The 18236-nt window shown below is 44.5% G+C and overlaps 1 protein-coding gene across 11 annotated transcripts in view; it reads left to right on the top strand.

Moving 5' to 3' along the window:
• Nucleotides 1–763: 763 nt before the first annotated feature.
• The window catches only part of hspg2 (heparan sulfate proteoglycan 2), an 83040-nt gene continuing 65567 nt past the window's right edge, over nt 764–18236 (top strand). For 7 of the 11 annotated variants that reach the window (XM_047340207.1, XM_035158629.2, XM_047340206.1 and 4 more), the window contains exon 1: nt 765–1176. In XM_047340207.1, coding sequence (XP_047196163.1) covers nt 1081–1176 — 96 coding nt within the window. In that variant the 5' untranslated portion in view covers nt 765–1080. Of the gene's footprint in view, nt 1177–18236 lie in introns of all 11 variants that reach the window. The other 4 variants (XM_047340203.1, XM_047340202.1, XM_047340210.1 and 1 more) reach the window with 2 other exon arrangements.

Here is an 18236-nt window from a genome sequence, read left to right on the forward strand (position 1 = left end):
AGGCTTTATATCAGCACGTGCTATTACCATTAATGTATTCAGTGAAATGCTGACTGAGAGGAATCAGTTTCAGGGAGTCTTTAACTGCTGTGAAAAATGTGTGACCTCAGGGCACAAGAAGTTCAATACACGGGTTTATTACCCAATCAAAATAAAGTAGGAAAAATGCAGTCGTCTTTGTTTAACTTAGGTTTTGCACTTCATAAAAATCAGGGTTCAGATATTTTTACGTCATATATACAATTAAAAGCTGCATAAACGATATCTAAAATAACTAAAAAATACTCTAGAGTGGAATTTAATGAACTTAAAAAAATTGTATTTAAGTATATTATTTATATACATATATATGCAAGTAATAAATAGCCACAGCAAACAAGTGAACTTTAACAAAAAGCGTACAAAATGCATAAATCATGTCTGAAACGAAGTAGGAAAAAGTTACTTTCCCTCATATTTCTGTGCTTTTACTCTTTAAATCGCATACATCAACACTTTGTGTCTCTGCTGCAATAAAACCCAGTATTTAATACCACATGCAGACTTAAGAGTGCACGTGGGGATCATATATTTGCAGCACGACAGTGTTTTCTCGGTGTGGACACATGTGAGGAGTGTAAAGAGCCAACACGGGTCAAGTAGGTGGCGTCTCCGCGCGCTGGCTCTTCGCTTTCTGCACTCCCTGAATTCCACTCCGCCTTTTACTTGTTCTCCCCCCTCGCAGCTCTCCCTCTCTCCCTCTCTCTCTCTCTCTCTCCCTCTCTCTCTTTCTCTCTCTCTGCACAGGACTTCCCAGTGACTTTGCATTTAGCCCCACAACCAAGTCCCAATAAGTTTCGGAGTGCACGGGGGTGGAGGAGCGAGAAGCCTGGAGCACCTCCGTGTTTTTTTTGCGCTGCGTCGTGCGTAAAAGAAAAAAGAGGATCCTGTTTATTTACCTGTTGATGAGGTCCCACCGGCTGTGGGACGCACAGAGAAGAGAAGTCTGAGAAGAAAACGGCGCAGGGCTACACAGCAACTCGTCAGTGGCCAGGAGGAGAGCAGGACCTCGGGTTTCTTTCCTTCCCTTTCCCCCAGCACATGCAGCCTGAGCTGGGTTGGTGGAAAATGGGCACTTCGACCACCAGGACCTTTGGACTTATCCTCTCCTTGATACTCTCATGCCAGCTGGTTACTGTAAGTCACCATCCAACTTTAACTTTACCTTTTCTCTATTTCACATTTCCTTCACCCAACAGCACTGACCTATAAAACCATTCACCCCCCCTCACATAGGGGAAGTCACACTCACAAACCAGTGTGTCTTTATGTCCTATTAAAGGCAAAGAAAGGAGGATATGTGTTGATGCTGCTATTTCTGTTCAGTAAATAGTGAGATGTGCTGCTGGTGCAGGGCTGCTCCCTTGCAGGTGGGCTGTGGGGCAGATTCCAGTGCACACAGTCACAGCACCATGTTCTCTAAAGATGCTTTTAAAAGTAATGTGACAAACTAGAAGCTCCTGTTGAGTGAAGCCGGGGCTAAGTTTGTCCACAGAAACAAGCTATTCATAGTGTCTCTGGAGTCCTCGGCTCCTAAACCTTCTCAAATCCAGACTCCACTTTGGCCCTGACTACTGTGCATGTGTGTGTGTGTGTGACACTTTCCTGTATGGCTGTTATCAGAATAGATATGTCTTTTCTGTTTGATCCTCAACAATAAACTTGTCCTGGGAAACCTGGAATCCTTCAGAATAAAAGTTGGGGTTAAAATGTTGAATCCACTTGTTCAGGCTCCACTGCAGGTGGGAAGCATTTGGGGAATTTATTCATCTTTTCAGTTATGTAGTTTACTGAAGGGCTCCAACTAACAGTTATATTTTTCTTTCTTTCTTTCTTTTTGTTATTATTTGCTAGATCATTAATCTGTAAATTATTTTATATTTTTCAAATTGTTAAATGTGTCCAAACATTTACCCCAAAGCTGAAACATATTAAATTTAAGAGAAAAGCAGCTTATTCATATTTAGGATTTTATTTCAATAAATGACTATTGATTGAATTGATTATCAGTTATTTGTTTGATCCATAAACTCTTCCTCATGCACATGATGTTTGAGTCTCAAAGAAGTTGTCTTCACTTTGCTATATCTGTGGTATGAATCGTATATAAAGGATGACCATGACGTGGCTGCTGAGAATAGACCCCCGCCCATCCGCCACCGCCACCGCCACCCCACCCCACCCCACCCCCTGTAGAAACCCCGTCTGGTCTCTCACCTTTATGCCCTCCAATAAACAGAGCTGTCACGCTCGAGGTAGCCTATTTGTGACCGCTGTGCGTTGATTTGATCTGAAGCAAAGAGCCCATCTTGAATGATGGGGACATACCTGAGGAGGCCCGGCGCACACATAAATCCCTCACCTGCTGGATCCAGAATATATATGAGCAGTGATACGCGTGACATTTGAAAAGTTATAGCGTTCCACTTTTCATGACTTCAAGGTATATTTAACATCCAGCGGCGAGGTGCTGTGGAACGCCGCGCCTGCTCCCGTCTGTTTCTATCGCTTTGTGTCCGTGCACAAAGTTGAGGAAGAACTTTTACTACGTGCATCTTCAAAGGGAAGATAAACTTAAATTTCTCCTGCCTCATCCGTCCCTGTAAACCCTCCATCTTCCTACCCAGGGTGATTATCATGTGTTGTGTGCTGACACTGGACGGTAACAGGAGACGGCCTCCACACTTTCTACCACAGCGCAGGTCGACCACCAGGCCAACAATACCAACGTAATTGAATTATGTGGAACCACAAGCATCTGTTTCTTGCATTATGACTTTGAACCACAGCGGGCGCACTGTCCCTTGATTCAATTAAGCGCGTGTACTGGTGTTACTACGGGCCCTCCTTGATCCCTGCTGGAATGTCGGGGTCATGCGCATCAACTCAAACAATCAAAGTCAATAAAAACTCTCGATGGGTTAGAGCTCTCCATCACAAATGAGCACCCCCGTCCTGCTGTGAGCCACCCGCAGCACCAGTGTGAGAAATTAGAGTTTAATATTCAGGCTGCTCCTGATTCTGTCGCACTCTAGACTTGTTTTTCTACAAGTGAACATGGACTTCTGCTCTTATAAAAGTGATGGAGGCCACTTTGTTTTTCTGCTGGGTGACCAGACCCACCGTGAGCACGACTGCTGGCAGTTTTTGGCTCGGAGAGAGGGATCTCTCCCAGTATAGACTGTCACAAGTGTCCCTTGACTTCATTGGGGGGTTGGACTGGGGTTGGGGGAAGGGCGGCCTGGATTCCAGTGACTATATAGTCTGCAGAGCGTTTGTCATCTGTGTAAACTTCAATCTCCGCTGTGTGTAATTCAGTCCCATCATCCTTGGGCTAAAAATGATGCAGCTATACTTTGAACCGATGCTTTATTTATTTCTTTTCCACTGTGTAACGGACTCAGCGCGCTGGTTGGTCCCTGCGTTGCTGCTTCGTGGTTTCACACGCGGCGGCTACCTGCTCTTTAATTTCCATTCAGAGTCGATGAGGAAACTATGGAGCTGCAAAGCACAGCAGTGCAAACACCAACTCCACTCCACAGTTTGAACAGTGGGGAAGGTCCGCTCCCTCCGTACCCATTCACATAATTGCTTGAAGACTGGCTCTGGTAAACAGTGCATTGTTGAATTATAGCCCCGGGGGAGAGGCCATCCTGGCTCCTGGGACAATGCTGAAGTGAAGTGGCTCGCCCCCCGTCCTCAGGCATATGGAGCGCAGGCCGGCATTTGTTGACTCTGCAGTGAGGTGTGACTTGGGCCGGTATCGAGGTCAGAGAGGTGAAGACTCTGAACCTGACTCTGTTTCTCACATCAGCTGTTCCTCCAGATTCCCTCAGCGCTGAGATTAACCTCCTTAAACCCACTTTCTGTGGTTCTTCACTTTTACCTTGTGTAAACACTCCGATAGGGAAGACCTTGTTTTTGTTTTTCAATCCAAACAAGACCAGCATTTGTTAAACATTTTTCTTTTCTTTCTTTTTTATATTCTCCATTGTTACTTTACTTCCACTAGATGCAGATGCCCGAAAATATTCCTTTTTACTTTTGTCCCCCAGCGATCAAAGTCAGCCCACTGCTGGTTTCAATCTGCCTGTAGCTTTGTCTGGGTTGAAGAGGAACATCCCTCTGTGCCCGACTTAAAGGTCCATTGCAGAGTTTTGTGATACTAATGACCACTGGTCAGAAAATCCACTAACATCCGCTAACATCTGGCTTTTGTCTGCAAGGGGACTGGTTGCAATCAGCCTTCACTCCCGGGTCAAATGACTCTGCAGACATTGGGTTTTTATCTGCTCTGATTGGCCCTGGTGGAACACGATGAACGCAGTAACAGTGAGGAAAGCTTTTTTAGCGGGTTTACCCGTGTTTAAAACCCACGTACACCAAATACTTTTGGTGTAGAAGAGGTATCAATGAATGATTTGCATTTGTGTAACCCAAGTATGAAAATAAACGGTCATCCAGGTTATTCCTAGAATAGCACATCATCTAAACCAAACTAATCCGGTGTAGACTTTTCCGAACGTGGATAATTCTTCTAACTTGGGCTTTAGAAGATGTTCAGCTGTGATTTCTGAAATACGAACAATGAGCCGAAATACGATCATATATATTTGTATGCTCCTTTAATTATCTGCAGTTTGGTGCCACTGCTGTATTTGTCTTTACTTCTGATTTCAGTCACTGAATTGCTGCCAATAGGTTTTAGAATCTAATCAAATCCGGCATCTTCTTGAAAGAACATCTGAACATCAGTGGGATAAACTGCTAATCTGGGAATGCAGATTACAAAGATGGATAAAATATACTTGGGTATTTTACCTCCGCCCTCATCTGGGAAACGCACGCACACACTCGTCTCCTTGAGTTCGGGTTGCGTTCTGCTTTCATGCCCAACGCCACATCCGCGTCGGACACAAGAGCCGACTCCAAACACAGCTGCACCTCAGCTGGTACAGCAGCAACGCCGTGCATGTGCCGACATGAGCACACATTCTCCGAGCACCGCCTATTGTAACTGGAGTCCCGCTCTTTCCATTAGCACCTCTTCACACGTTTCCTGTCTCTGAAGTGCTCATCTGCAGCAGCACGGCTTTTTGTCTTTTAAACCACAGTTTCATCAGTGTCTCATCCTCGGATCAGGCCGGAGCTCGTGGCAGGTTCAGAGCCGTTCTCTAATTAAACCCTCAAAGCTTCACGTGGAAGAAAGTTTAAGTTTGAATGTACTTGTGTCTGAGGTTTTGCATTTTAAGCCAAGATTACCACACCCGTCTTTTTATCTTCACTTTGATGACAACTTGCAGTGAACACACCTGGAAGTGTAACATGTTTTAATTCTATTGGCATTTTCACTGTCTACACTGTGTGATATATATTTGTCCATATTCCTAAGCTGCGAAAAACTTTTTAAAACAGACAGACGGCTTAAAAAAGAAGTCCTTTGTCCCCTTCAGTTTCAGTACTCGAGGTGTATATCTCTCTTCATTCCTGAGTTATGGAGCTACAGATGCAATAAACCTTACCAGGGTTCACGGTGAGGTCACAGGATGTCTTGAGGACACGACGGAAGTCTGCCCCTCGAGTCGTAAAGAACAGCTAATGGTCAGAGGCTGTTTGAGAGTTTTAAATCACACATTTCTGTGTCACTGTCTTCCACCAGGGATGTTTTTTGTTTTTTTTCAGACTGGGAAAAACACCCTTGCCCTTTGCAGTTTCGTTATATTTTTGTTAAAACGAGCAGCTCTTTAACGTGATGCAGGGAAATGACGATCTTTAAATCTAAACACGAGTCGCTCGGCTTGATAAAAAGAACAAAAGACTGTAATGGACTGGTACTGACTGGCTCACGGCTCCATCTTTAACAGTCTTCTTCAATCTTTTCACTCCTCCAGCCTCATTAGAGATTCATTGAAATGCTAAGTTAACTGTATTGCTCTTTCCCTTTGAAGGTGCTCTATAGTTTGTGCCCTATTGAACCTGTCTTTGTCTTTGCTCGCAGCATTGATGTGAAATCACTCGGGATTCTACTTATTGCTCGAGGGAGCTGCTGCTTTGTCTCGTATGGTCCCTCCCAACTTATACAGCTCCTCTAATGGGGGTTGCTGCCCTTTTTCACCAAAGGCGTTTTTGTGTCTTGTAAACAGAATAGATTTTGTTTTTTCTCCGGGTACTTAAGATTGCTAAAGGAATGCCATCAGTCTTTTTTTCTCCATTGTCTCTTAAAAAAACCAGGTTTGACCCTGACATCCTCTCATGTGTTTATCCCACCCTGGTGTTTTATCAGAGCTGATGATTTATCAGTCAGACGAGTAGCGCCCTGCCTCCACTTCCTGTTACTGTACAAGTCTCTACCTGTGAAACAGAAAGCCTTCCATCACTGTGACCTGCTAGATCAGCCACGCCGTTGTTAAAACCCTCGCTGTTCACAGAGGGAGGTCGCCAAGTGGAATTTTGCAAAGTAAAAGTAAATACGGGGAAAACAATGGCTTCCCCTCACCTTTATTTAATCCGGGCGCCTGTTTGTTGTTAGCTGTGCTCATCAGGAGCCTAATTGGCCAATGAAGTCACAAATTAAAGGGTCTTGGGCTGGTGAGCGAGAGCTGATGTTTAAATTGATTAACAACAGCAAAGAGTGAAAAATAAATACCAGTCTCACTCCAGCTGCTGTGTTCTCACATCAACTTCTCCTGGATTCCTACACAATGTCAGTACATAGCTTAAGCACATAAATAATACGATTTCACAGACTGATCTGAGCATTGCACGTTTAAATGAAGTTACACCTGAAAGTTTGCTGTTGCATTATAGAAGGACTTAACGGTCTTGTAGCACTGGCCCAGGCAGGGCTTAGCTAACGGTCAGTCGGGGGTTAAAAACATCTCCTGATAACTTTTGTCCCCGTGACTCAGCACGTGGGGCGAAGCCACAGGTAAACTGCAAAATGTCAACCCGCTGAGGGGGCAGCGTGAAAATATGTGTCCTATCACTTCTGGTTGAGGGAAGAGCTCAGCGCTCATATATTGAGGTTGCAGAGGCCCTCAGGAGAGACGGGAGGAGAGCTGCAGCGGTCTGGTCTGTGTTATCATGTCAGCTGCCATCCCGCGAGACATAACAACTCTTTCTCTTGTTATACACACTTCTACACACTCGTGTGCACATGAACACACTTCTTGTTCTCAGAGGAATTTTCCCAGTCATACCTTCCTCTCTCTCTCTCTCTCTCTCTCTGCTCATTTTACTTTTGATCAAACCCCTGAATCAGTGCCTATTATAGATAGACCAGTATTTAAGTCCCAGTTACTGTGGAGAACTAATTTCCACCCACCGGTCCACCTCCGGCTGCAGGAACAGGGGAGGCGGTCTGGACGAGCGATCTGCTCCATGATGAGATATCTTTAGAGTCCTCTGAAAGCAAATTGGTTTGCGGTTAAGAGGGTGACAGCCGCCCATTGTTTTGGTGCGGTGGTGTGAAACGTTGGTCCCTTGCTGAGTCACCATCCTGTTGGGGAAATGAGACCTGGAATCATCCACAGGACCAGAGGACGGCACTTACCCCCGAGGCTAGAGTTTACTCAGGCTTTCCTCTGCACAGTTCAGATGTCCTGCTCTTTATTTCACTGAAAAACATACCCCCACTGTGTTTTTTTGTTTTTCCAAACCCCGTACCCTATTTTAAAACAAATCTAATTTGTCCCTGAAATATTTTTACATTTGAAAATCCCCACAATCTTTGGTCATATAAGATATATGTCCTTAGCACGCAGTAAAGACATACAGGCAGTTATCAGACGTTTCTATTTCTTGCCCATTGAGATCGAGTGTCGTAACAGAGCAGCACAGATGATTTCGCAATTTTTTATACGTTGGCAAGAAGTAGAATTTAAGATTAACGACCCCCCCCACTGGACCTATTTATGCCACAGTATCAGCCAGTGTTGTTTTTATGTTTCTCTCCCAGCTTGAATGTGATTCTTGAATTTCCATCACAGTATGTTTCAACCGAGTGGAAGTGCTCGGTGTGAAATGTTTTCCATCCAGGGTTGAAGATGCATGTTCCACGCCACGAGCCAAACTGTGTTGTAATGGAAAAAAGTATTTTTATTTAAACACACGCCGTATATTTTGACAAAAAGTAAATTGTGCTCACGACAACTCTGGCATGACCTCAGACTGTATAAATTAAACGGTGAACATGAAAACGAAATAGTGACACAATAAAACAACCCGACTGCTTATTATGAATCAAATTATACAACACAGTATTTGATCTTAATGTTCCACTGACCTGTTGCTAAGCTCGGCCTCCCTTAACAACTCCCCAATTAACAACCGCACTAATTTAATTCCATGCTCCCAGACCTTGTAATTCTACGTAGGTTAAGTTAATACGGTTGATATTAAGCTAGTTTACCAGAATACCAGGCTAATGATTGTAGATTATGTTTGTGCAGACAGACGTTGTTTATTTCCTGACTTTTATTTTGCCCTTGTGTTTTTGGCTTGAAGAAGACACCACCTCCGAACTCTCATTATACAGAGTGTAACTTTTACCGCAGCCCCATGCACACTGTCCATGTGTGCAGAGTAATCCAAAGCTTGACAGGCGTGCTACAGTTGCTAAGAAGTGATTGGACTGTTCCTTCACTAGGAAGAAGTTTCCCAGACCACCACTCGACCTTTACGTTTCCCCTCCAGATCTAGATGTGTCTCTCAGCTGATGTGGTGCTTCGTGACAGCCCGGCCCTCCAACACAGGCATGTTTTCTGTTAAACAGGGTAGGAGGTGTAACAGCCGCCCTACACAGGCACCTCTTTGAGACAGCTTGTAGGAATGAAAGTCAAGGCATTGATAAGAATGGAATGCGGACCCTGTTTGTGGCTGAATGCTTCTCTAGATAAAAATCACAGCAGCGTCTCACTGCAAACGGCCCCATTGAGCCCTGTGATCATTCCCGAATACACCTTTCTTGAAGCGGTTCCAGATTACCTGCAGGAAGACTGATTTCAGATTTTTATCTTCTATTCATGAAGAGTTTTGCCAGATAAATACACAGACTTCTAAACCAGCATGCTGACTAAAGTAGCTCAGCATCCATCATGTGCCCGGAGGCATGACAGTGTGCGAGACGGCCCGGTACCTGGCAGCCCTGTGGAAGCCGAAGGTTGGGAATTTCTGTGGTTTTAGACTAAAGTGGTTGTATGTAATTTTCTCTCCACCCAAACCATCTGTTGATTTCCAGGGAGTGAGGAGTCGTCTGTTTGCGCTCTGAATGCTGCAATTTCAATTCCCTCATCTATTGGGAGAAATACTGTTTTGAAACTGGCATAATTCATCCCTCTGTACCCGTCACAATTGTGCCATAGCAAAGTTTGATCTCTCAGTTGAAGTACCCAGTTTCCAGTAAGACGCTGGTGACCACCAACAGTGCTTTTAAAACACCACATCACTCAGGACCTAGTTATGAGAGCGGCAGCTGTTAATGGCCGCAGATGTTTTCCGATGAAAGTGCAGCTGCTGTGATTTGATTAAATTTGACAACCAGAAGTCGATCTCTGTTTGATCTCTTTTTATAACGACGTGATATAGATGTATTGGTCGAGCTGATCCTAGTGGCCCTTGCTTCTTGGTCTCCCTTCAGACGGCACCTCCAGCCAAGTCAGGCAATTATTGCTTTAAGAGGAGTAATTAAACGGTTCTTCCACTGAACGGAGAGCCTGTGTGATTTATGTGGACTGTGAGCACACAGAGAAGACTCGTTCAGCTGTGCCAGGATGAAGAGGCCCTGTCTTCCCCACCGGGCTCCACCTGCTGAGGCTCTATTATGACCCCGTCATTGGGTACGAGGGGTGGAGATAAGGGGCACCGGGGCTGAAACCTGGCACAAACACCAGACTGCAGGCTACAGTGAGATTCTCTGGCACAGACATCAGTCTTTGCCTGTGGGCACACGGGCCGCTTCTCTCCAGTCTGTTGTTTCATCAGGGCTTTCCCCGGGCAGGAGGAATAGAAAACAAGATTTGAGGGAGATAATAGAAGCACAATTTGTTTTTCGAAAACGGGGCCGGCCAGACAGACCGAGATTAGGTTCTGATCATCCCCGGCTGCTGCGTCTCTGTGGGCCAGTCAGCATTATTCCTGCAGCTTAGAGGTGGAGCTTTTCTCTCTGGTATCATTTACCCAATCATTATATGGGACTAGCTTAACCATCGTAAACAGTGTTGCCAGATGTACGATACTTCTCGTATTTGTACAATAACTTTGCCCTCTTTACGATCAATAATGCACAATGTACGATAATTTGATTATTCTAGTTTTATCAGTTGTAATCTGGATAGTAAAATATTTAACACGTCTGTGTTTTACGCATCTCTTCTCACGTGACGTCTTTTCAGCCAATCTTGCTTGTGATGATGAACGTGAGCTTAACAGTCCTTCCTGTCTCATGTTTCAAAATAAGAGCCTTGTGCATTGAAAAGGATCGTGTCTGTACACTTAATTCTTCGGAATCTCGACACAGCCTTAAAAAACGTTGATATTTACCGTCCAATCCCTACACTACGTTAATTTTCTTCAAAATATGATAATTTTATGGTTCTGGTATACGATACTTCAACATTTCCCATCTGGCAAAGCTGATTGTAAACATTTGAGCTTCCCCCCATACTTTGAATATGCAGGTGAGCAGCTCTTTGTGCAGTAGCGGTGGTGCAGCTTCAGGATTCTGCGTATTGAGTCCGACAGTCGGTCGTGTGGCTGAAAACCAGCGTCACCACAGTCCCAAACAAACAGCCCCATCACAAACATGCAGGTTCAGAACAGACACTGCACTTGTACATTTTCGAATGAGAAAAAACGAATTCACATTTCTTTGCACGGCCTCATTGAAGGTCTCCACTGGATCTGCTGTTCTTGTGCTCAATGTAAAACATGTGAATTGAAGTTGGCACATAAAGTGGCCCTATAAAATGTGGTGGGAACAGATTTTTCCACTGGGTGGTGGAATAGAAAACACAAGCTTGTTCTGTTCTGTCCCGACAAAACACTCTAACAATCAAACATAAGCAATACCGATATACATTCTTCTTCAAACATGGTTATTATATTCTGAGGGGTGGATTGGCAGTCATGGCTCGGCCCCTTAGGCAGGAATACTTGGAGCTGAGCGGAGGAAAGAGGTTTGATAATCAGCGTATACCTCCAGGGTCACAACAAATATTTTGTAATCATAGCGTTTTTTATTTATGTAAGAATGGTGATCGTGTTATTGCTCATTGGTGGAGACAGCTTCTTCTTTTTTCTTACTGTACAGAACTGCCGGCGAGGTCAGAAGGAGTGATGTCACCTCACTGGTGAAAGCGGAGTCTTAAATTATCCTCTTTTCTGTTCCTAATTCTTTCAGGGGTCATGAACTGGCTTGTGCTGGCTTGTCCATTACCACAGCGATAAATCACCCCCAGCGCAGACTGCAGTTAGTTTCACTGCCTTCCCTCTTCTACCTGACGGGTTAACTTTGCTGATTAACCATCGGAGCTCGGTGTGTTTTCACACGGACACACGGGGCCCCTTCCCTATAATTAACTCTTATTATAGTAGGAAATGGATCCCTCACATCTGCTCCCAATGAATGGGCAGGTTAACCCGCCTGCTTTCTCAAATTATTGCATAAACTCCTGGCAAACAGATGTCTTTTGTAGGTGTGAGCACACCTTCAAATTAGGGCCTGTTGTTGAATTATGAGGACAGGTGAAAATTCGTCTGTCAACTGTCGGGAGGAAGATACTCCCAGACTTTGTTTATGGTTGTCAGATGTTTGGCCCCTTGGGTTTGTTCGTTGGTACGAAGCCAAACGCATCCTCCTCAGTTCTTGTTGGACTTCCATGTGGAGGTTCATTAAAGTGAATCGTACGGAAATGTATGCAGCATGTGTTCAAAGCTGCTCACTCTAGATTGAGAGAAATGACAAACATTCCTTGAGTCCACATGGTCTTGGTTACAATTGTAGACCAGTTAATTGCCCCCACCTACCCCATGTATAGAAACACGCGTTCCACCAGGAATGCAGACGAAACTTAACGTTTGGGGCCTTAAATAACGACGGTGTTTAAACTTTGGGATGTTCCACGATAACGTCTTACAGCACAATGAATTCAGGTGCCTTTCACAGGTGTAATAACCAATTCAGCAACACAGCATAGCCTTTATTACTGTGACATACCATACATTAACTGGTATAAGGGCTTCCGGTCAATTGACTCACCTTTTTTCAGGTCAGCTGCTGACTTTTATATCCGGCTCCTGGCGAACACTAATGGGATCTTTTCTACAAAGCACAGGAGCAGGATCGTTAAAAAAGCTCCTGCGTCCAGGGTGAATGTCTCCAATGAACGGCCTCAATCAGGGTTTGTGGTTCCAATTAGCAACACAATGCTGGGATTATTACTCATTAGTTCAGACACAAACATACAAGAATATTAGGGGGTAATTCTATTTCACCCAGAAATGTCTTTAATGGCACACATGGGTGTTATAATCTTTTTAATTAACAGATAACAGTTTTCTAAGCAGCGGAATATGTGGACACAGTGTCTCTGCTGCACATGCAGACTCATGCTAGATATTAACACAACAAAATTCATGATAAAAAACAATGTGAAACTTTTTATGTTGTTATTTGTAGAAATTAGGTTCATTTAGCAAGTTCAGTAACTAATCTTACACCAAGTTCACAGTTAATTTAACGTATTTGTATCATCGGCTCAAGTTCTTTCACTGCCCTCAAATAATTGCTCTTTTGTGGATCAAGATGTTTTAAATAAAAAGCTGCATAAAACAGCTGTTTATACCCTTGTTGCGCAATCATATAACCGAAGAGTGAAGTAACATTATGCTGATGAACAGTGAAATCCCAGTAAGTCATTGTGACCCAGTTTGTTTTTTGTCTGTTTACACTGCGGTTGATGCTGTGTTTGCTTTCAGGTATTGTTCTCCTCTGAACACGCAGGCAGTTTATTTTCGGGACTATCTTGCGGAGGAAGGGTTTGTGAAGGAAAGGAAGTGTTTAATTTAGCTCAGGGATTTTATCTGGCTCTCACAGCGTAAGATCCAGCAGGCGTGGTCCTGTCTGGGGGAATTCCTTCTCCTAAGCGAATGTGGGGTAGCTCTAAACTCAAATGCTCCCTTTGGCGCGTTTACTTTCCAGATTTTACGCCGTTTTCTACCTGTTATTAATCGTCAGATCTGACTTAATGCCTTGCGGTGCGCGCGATCCAAAGTTAAACCAGATGTGGTTTAAGGTTTTGATAGTTGGTGACTCATTTTATGAGTCTGTTTGTTTCAGAGGGGATAATTCAACTCCTTCAGTCAACCTGTGAATCATTACAATCTGAGCAACATCACAACCTGCTATTCAATCCATGTGATAGACCGCTGAATGATCCCTGCAGGGTAACAGTCTAGACAGGAAGAGTCACAGTGTAGGTGGGTCAATGTACAGTAGAAGTTATCCTGCTGATACAGTCGAGCTTTAATGACTCATACTGAAATATTTGATCTAAGATTAAACAGGAAGAACATATGAGATAGGAATAAAAAATCATTAAAAGCAGGAGAATAATAATTCCATCAGCTGTTGAATTTAATGGAAATACAGTGATTAAGGTGTAAAATAAAATAAGAAGACATTTCCGCATGGCTACATGAGATACTGTTCCAGACATCAGGCCCTTAAACGCCATAAATGATGCAGGGAAAGGGGGAGACGTCTCAAGTGGCTCTTGTAAAGCCCCTTGTTGAACTTGGACAAAAGTAATGACGGGACTTCTGTTTATCTCCCATCCAACAGCCTTTCCCCCCCGACCCTCATTCATAACCATATCTTCATCCTGCACTCTCTCTCTGTTTGCTTATCCAAAGTCTGCTCTGAGACCCGACTTGGGTTCGGGCCGACTTGGAATTTCCATACTTGTTTCTAAAGTTGGAGACATCGCAACGGCACAATTAAGTTCTTGTGCGCGAGTGCTCCACTGTTAAAACAACAGCTGCCAAAACGTGTTAAAAACTTAAGTGATTAAGCCAAAGGAACGACTGCTTCTGTTCCACCGAGTAAGGAGGAAATTCAGAAGGGGGATTTATGAGCTTATAAAGATATAGAAACTGTTAAATACAGAAAATGAAACTTGAACCTAATGTTTTTGAGCAGCGGTTACCTCGGGTAATACAGGTAAACTAATCCTATTTATAGGCTCGGGCTTCTCTGACGAGCCAAAACTAAAGCGCTTTACGCCGAGTGAAATCCAACCTTCACATCACTTGAATTCCCAAGATCCTTCTCCTTCAACCAACCTCCAGGAGATAATCCGGTTCTTTGCAAGTGTCCTGCCCCTTGATCCTTTGTCAAGGGGTGACAGAGGGAGCTGGATCAGAGGCGAAGGGAGAAGATGAGCGCCAATCAGTATTAAGGCATTTTCCCGCCGACAAAGTGGGTACCTGATCCCCTCTCACATACCGAGCTCCATAATTGGCTTCAGGAATGTTCACCTTTCTGTGCTTTAGTTATCGTTAAAGGAGAAAAGCTCGCTGGCTTTTTTGGAGGTTGGTGAAGATTTGCCTCGATCCTCGGATTGGGGAGAAATAAACGACATCCTTCAGCGAGCGTAGATTACAACCTGCAGGAAAGTCCCTTGTTATAACTGAAGCCTAAGGTCACATCTCTGCAAACCAGAGAGTGGGCGGATTTGCTTTGGAAACATTCTTGTCCATGTTGGGTCAGTGAAATTCACTCCCACATGGACAAAAAGTGTGTGTCCTGTCCTCTAACTAAATCCCATTCTCACAGGCTCTGAGGAGACTGTTTTCTTACTTCACATTCGAGCTGCTTTCCATGTGCAGTGCAGATGTGGGTGTGCCAGCGTGCTGTGCAGCAGTTGGCTGTGCCCGCCACCACTCAGAGCGTTTTCTGAAACATCACTTTCTTCACTGTTTATTGGTTCTTGTCCAGGCTTAACCTCAAATGGGGAGGTGAGGGGCCGGCCGGCCTCGGCAGCAGACTGCCTACTGTACTGAACCTCGGAGGATAGACCTCGAAAATGCACGTGTAGAGTTTCACATTGGAAAGAGCCTCATTCAAAAGAATCTTTGGCCTACACAGCAACCGTTTAACTCATTGTTGTTTTGACCATAATCCCAATAGTTAGAAGCTTTGAGAAACGGATTCTTACCTGTCTCATATTGCAGGTTATACGATTCTCTAGTCTTGTTTAAGCTGATGCTGGAGATATCTCCTCACTAGACCTTGTTCACCCCCTGTTCTGCATGTGGCCCCTCTCTGGCTGCAGGGCCCCTGGAGGAGGGTGTAATAACACCTGCAGCTACACTGCTCCCGATATTTTTATCTCCAGGGAATTCCACCTCTGTTCTCGTAGATCTCCTGCTTGTTAGCGTGGGACTTTGACACAGATTTCGTTCAATCTCGCGGACATGCTTCATTAAATCCCTGCTGGATCAAGTAAGTATACACACAAGCTTCCATATTAGAGATGGGAGCAGAGTTTAGTATCATGGATGACCTAAGACGGCAGCAGCTGCAGCGAACCTGCTTCTGGAACAGAATTTTCAGCCTTCATTAGTTCTCCCAACAGCCCCAGTCCGTGTTCTCATCCCAGTTTAAATCCAAATAAACAAGTGCAGCTGACTTGGAAAATATGCTGGCATTTGAAGCAAAAATGGCAAATTCAGAAATGGCTTTGTATTTGTCAGTGTGAAACTGGTTATTGGTGTTGTTCTGCCAAAACAAACTGTATGTAACGTGAGGGTTTTCATTATGGTCTTATTTGTGATTCCGTCCAGTAACTGGGACCACTTCTAATGAGGCCTCAGTGTGTGTTGCATATAAAAGGATTTCATCTTCAAGAGAAGGAGGAGCCAGTAAACTGGGGGAACGCTAAGTCGAGGCACAGATGGTCCACCTATAAGATGTCGTTCTTGCAGTTCTGGAGGAGTATTAAAGGATATGAGATATTTTCCGGCGCTACATGGTCCACTGTAGGGGCCCATTGATGTGGACATTAAATAGAACAGACTCCTTTGCTGGGTTCAGGCCCCGATTGAGTGATTTTTCATGTGTACAATCAGAAAGTAGGAGCATCCTTCCAAACATTATTAGAAAATAAATCCCACAGCAACAGTTTATGCTTGAAGACAAATAGAAGTGCATCGTCTTTTTCATGTGGTTGTATCAGATGATCCTCAGGTGGAAAGAACCCATTGTCAGTGGGTTTGTGTCGTGTAAATGTGTCTCAGGTTTCATTCCCTCCCCATTGACTAAGTGCACCTAGCCCACAATACTCCCACAGACACTTTCTTTAATCTGGGTATTTGAGATCGTTAAAGAGAGAACGCTTTTCATGCTTCTCTCTGTGGGCTGTGATGAAAGTTGACCTTTTCTTGTTGCCCGTGGATATTCTTCTGAGGCTAGATCTGATTTCTCCGGCCCTGCACATCTCGTGTACTCCCACTTTTGACTTTCCCATGGTGCGCAGGTTAACAGCTGTCAGGTAATTTCCAATGGGGAGGATGGAGGGGGGGGGCTTGAAAGACGAGGATAACCCCTGAATACCTCCTCTCCTTTCTCTCTTTGATGATTCAGTCAACAGGAGACTACAGTGTCTTGTCTGCTGTTCAGTGCAGAACATCTGCAGAGGAGCAGAGCCATCTTTTCCTGCCGCAGTCCCATTGGGTTCATGTTAATGGAACAAACAGCTGAGAAACAATATCACATCACGTTCTGTGGAGTCTTGGCAGAGCGAACAGAGCATCGCTGAAAAACTTTGTGGGAAGAAAGGAGAAAGTCTTTGATGTGCAGATGGTGCCCAACGAAGAGCTCTGCTCGGTGAACAGCAGGTTCTGTTGTGATGTTAGAAGCTCAAAGTGCATCTTGGGTTACCGAACAAAGATCATGTTGGAACCTCTCCCCTCCAGAAGCTTCACAATGTCCCCCCCCCTGCCAAACCTCAGTTAATTGTGAGATCGCCATCCCAAATAGCATGACCTTGGGAACTGGGCGGAAAGTGGCTTTACCAACATGACGTTTCTTTCCTCCAGCCAGTCCTGACCAAGCGGCCGGTTGTCACTAAGTCAAATCAAAGCTTTCGTTCCCGCAGCCCAGTGGAAAGCCTTACGCACAGTACGCCGCTACTCCAAATGTCCAGTTTGTTCCATAAACGGTTGCATAAGCTGCATACTTAGAGAGATTTTGTCTACTTAGCCCACTTTTCCCACACAGTGTAATGATGAACTAATCGACAATGATACGCAGGGGGGGGGGGAGGAGTCGACAGAATGAGCTGGTTCTGGCCGGTGATTATGTGGGACTCCGCGAGTGTGGCCAAGTCAACAGGTGGCGTCCGATTAGTTGGTCCTGAGGCGAGAGAAAAAGAGACAACGGTAAATTTAACTCTTGTGCTGCCGTCACTGAGGGGAAACCGGAGCGTAATTACGGAGCCATCAAACAGCTGCTGCTGCTTCCTCCCCGAAGCTGAGACGGTCGACAAACCTTTACCTCCACTGAGCCGAATCTGTCGTTAGGTTTAAAATGGTAAAATAAAATCACATTTCACACACATTTAATCTTAAATTGCCAAGAGGGATGATTATATCTACTTTGGTTCTGCCTAAAATATCTCAATAATTGGTAAAAGGACAGACGTTAAATTTTAAAGAGACATTCCTGAAATCCAGGGGCACCAATCCTGCTCAGTGTAGGTGTGTGTTTGTTCATAGGTTGAATTATTTAACAACTGTTGGATGAATTACCACTTGGTACAGACATGGTTCCCAAAGGTTGATTGTCTCAACCTTTAACTTCGGTGATCCCTTAAGGTTTAAACAACCACTGCCACCATTATTTTGGTTTATGATGAAAGATATGTCCACCTGTCTCACGTCATATTTCGTGGTAATTGACTAAAGTTGGCTGCTAACATACGGAACATATTAAAACTATGATGAACTATTGAGCTCCAGATACCCACAGTTCCTGTTGATCAGTTTCCTGCAGCTGGAGCTCAAGTTGGGCTTCGTCCTGGTTGCTGCTTTATTGCAGCGTGAGCTTAATGTTGGGATACCTACGACCCCCTGATCCCTTCCAGTTCCCCCAGTGGGAAGGAAAGCAGACATCTTGAATGACACATCCGTGCTTTCGG

This window comes from Hippoglossus stenolepis, chromosome 6 (genome assembly GCF_022539355.2).
Source record: "Hippoglossus stenolepis isolate QCI-W04-F060 chromosome 6, HSTE1.2, whole genome shotgun sequence".
Taxonomy (NCBI): domain Eukaryota; kingdom Metazoa; phylum Chordata; class Actinopteri; order Pleuronectiformes; family Pleuronectidae; genus Hippoglossus; species Hippoglossus stenolepis.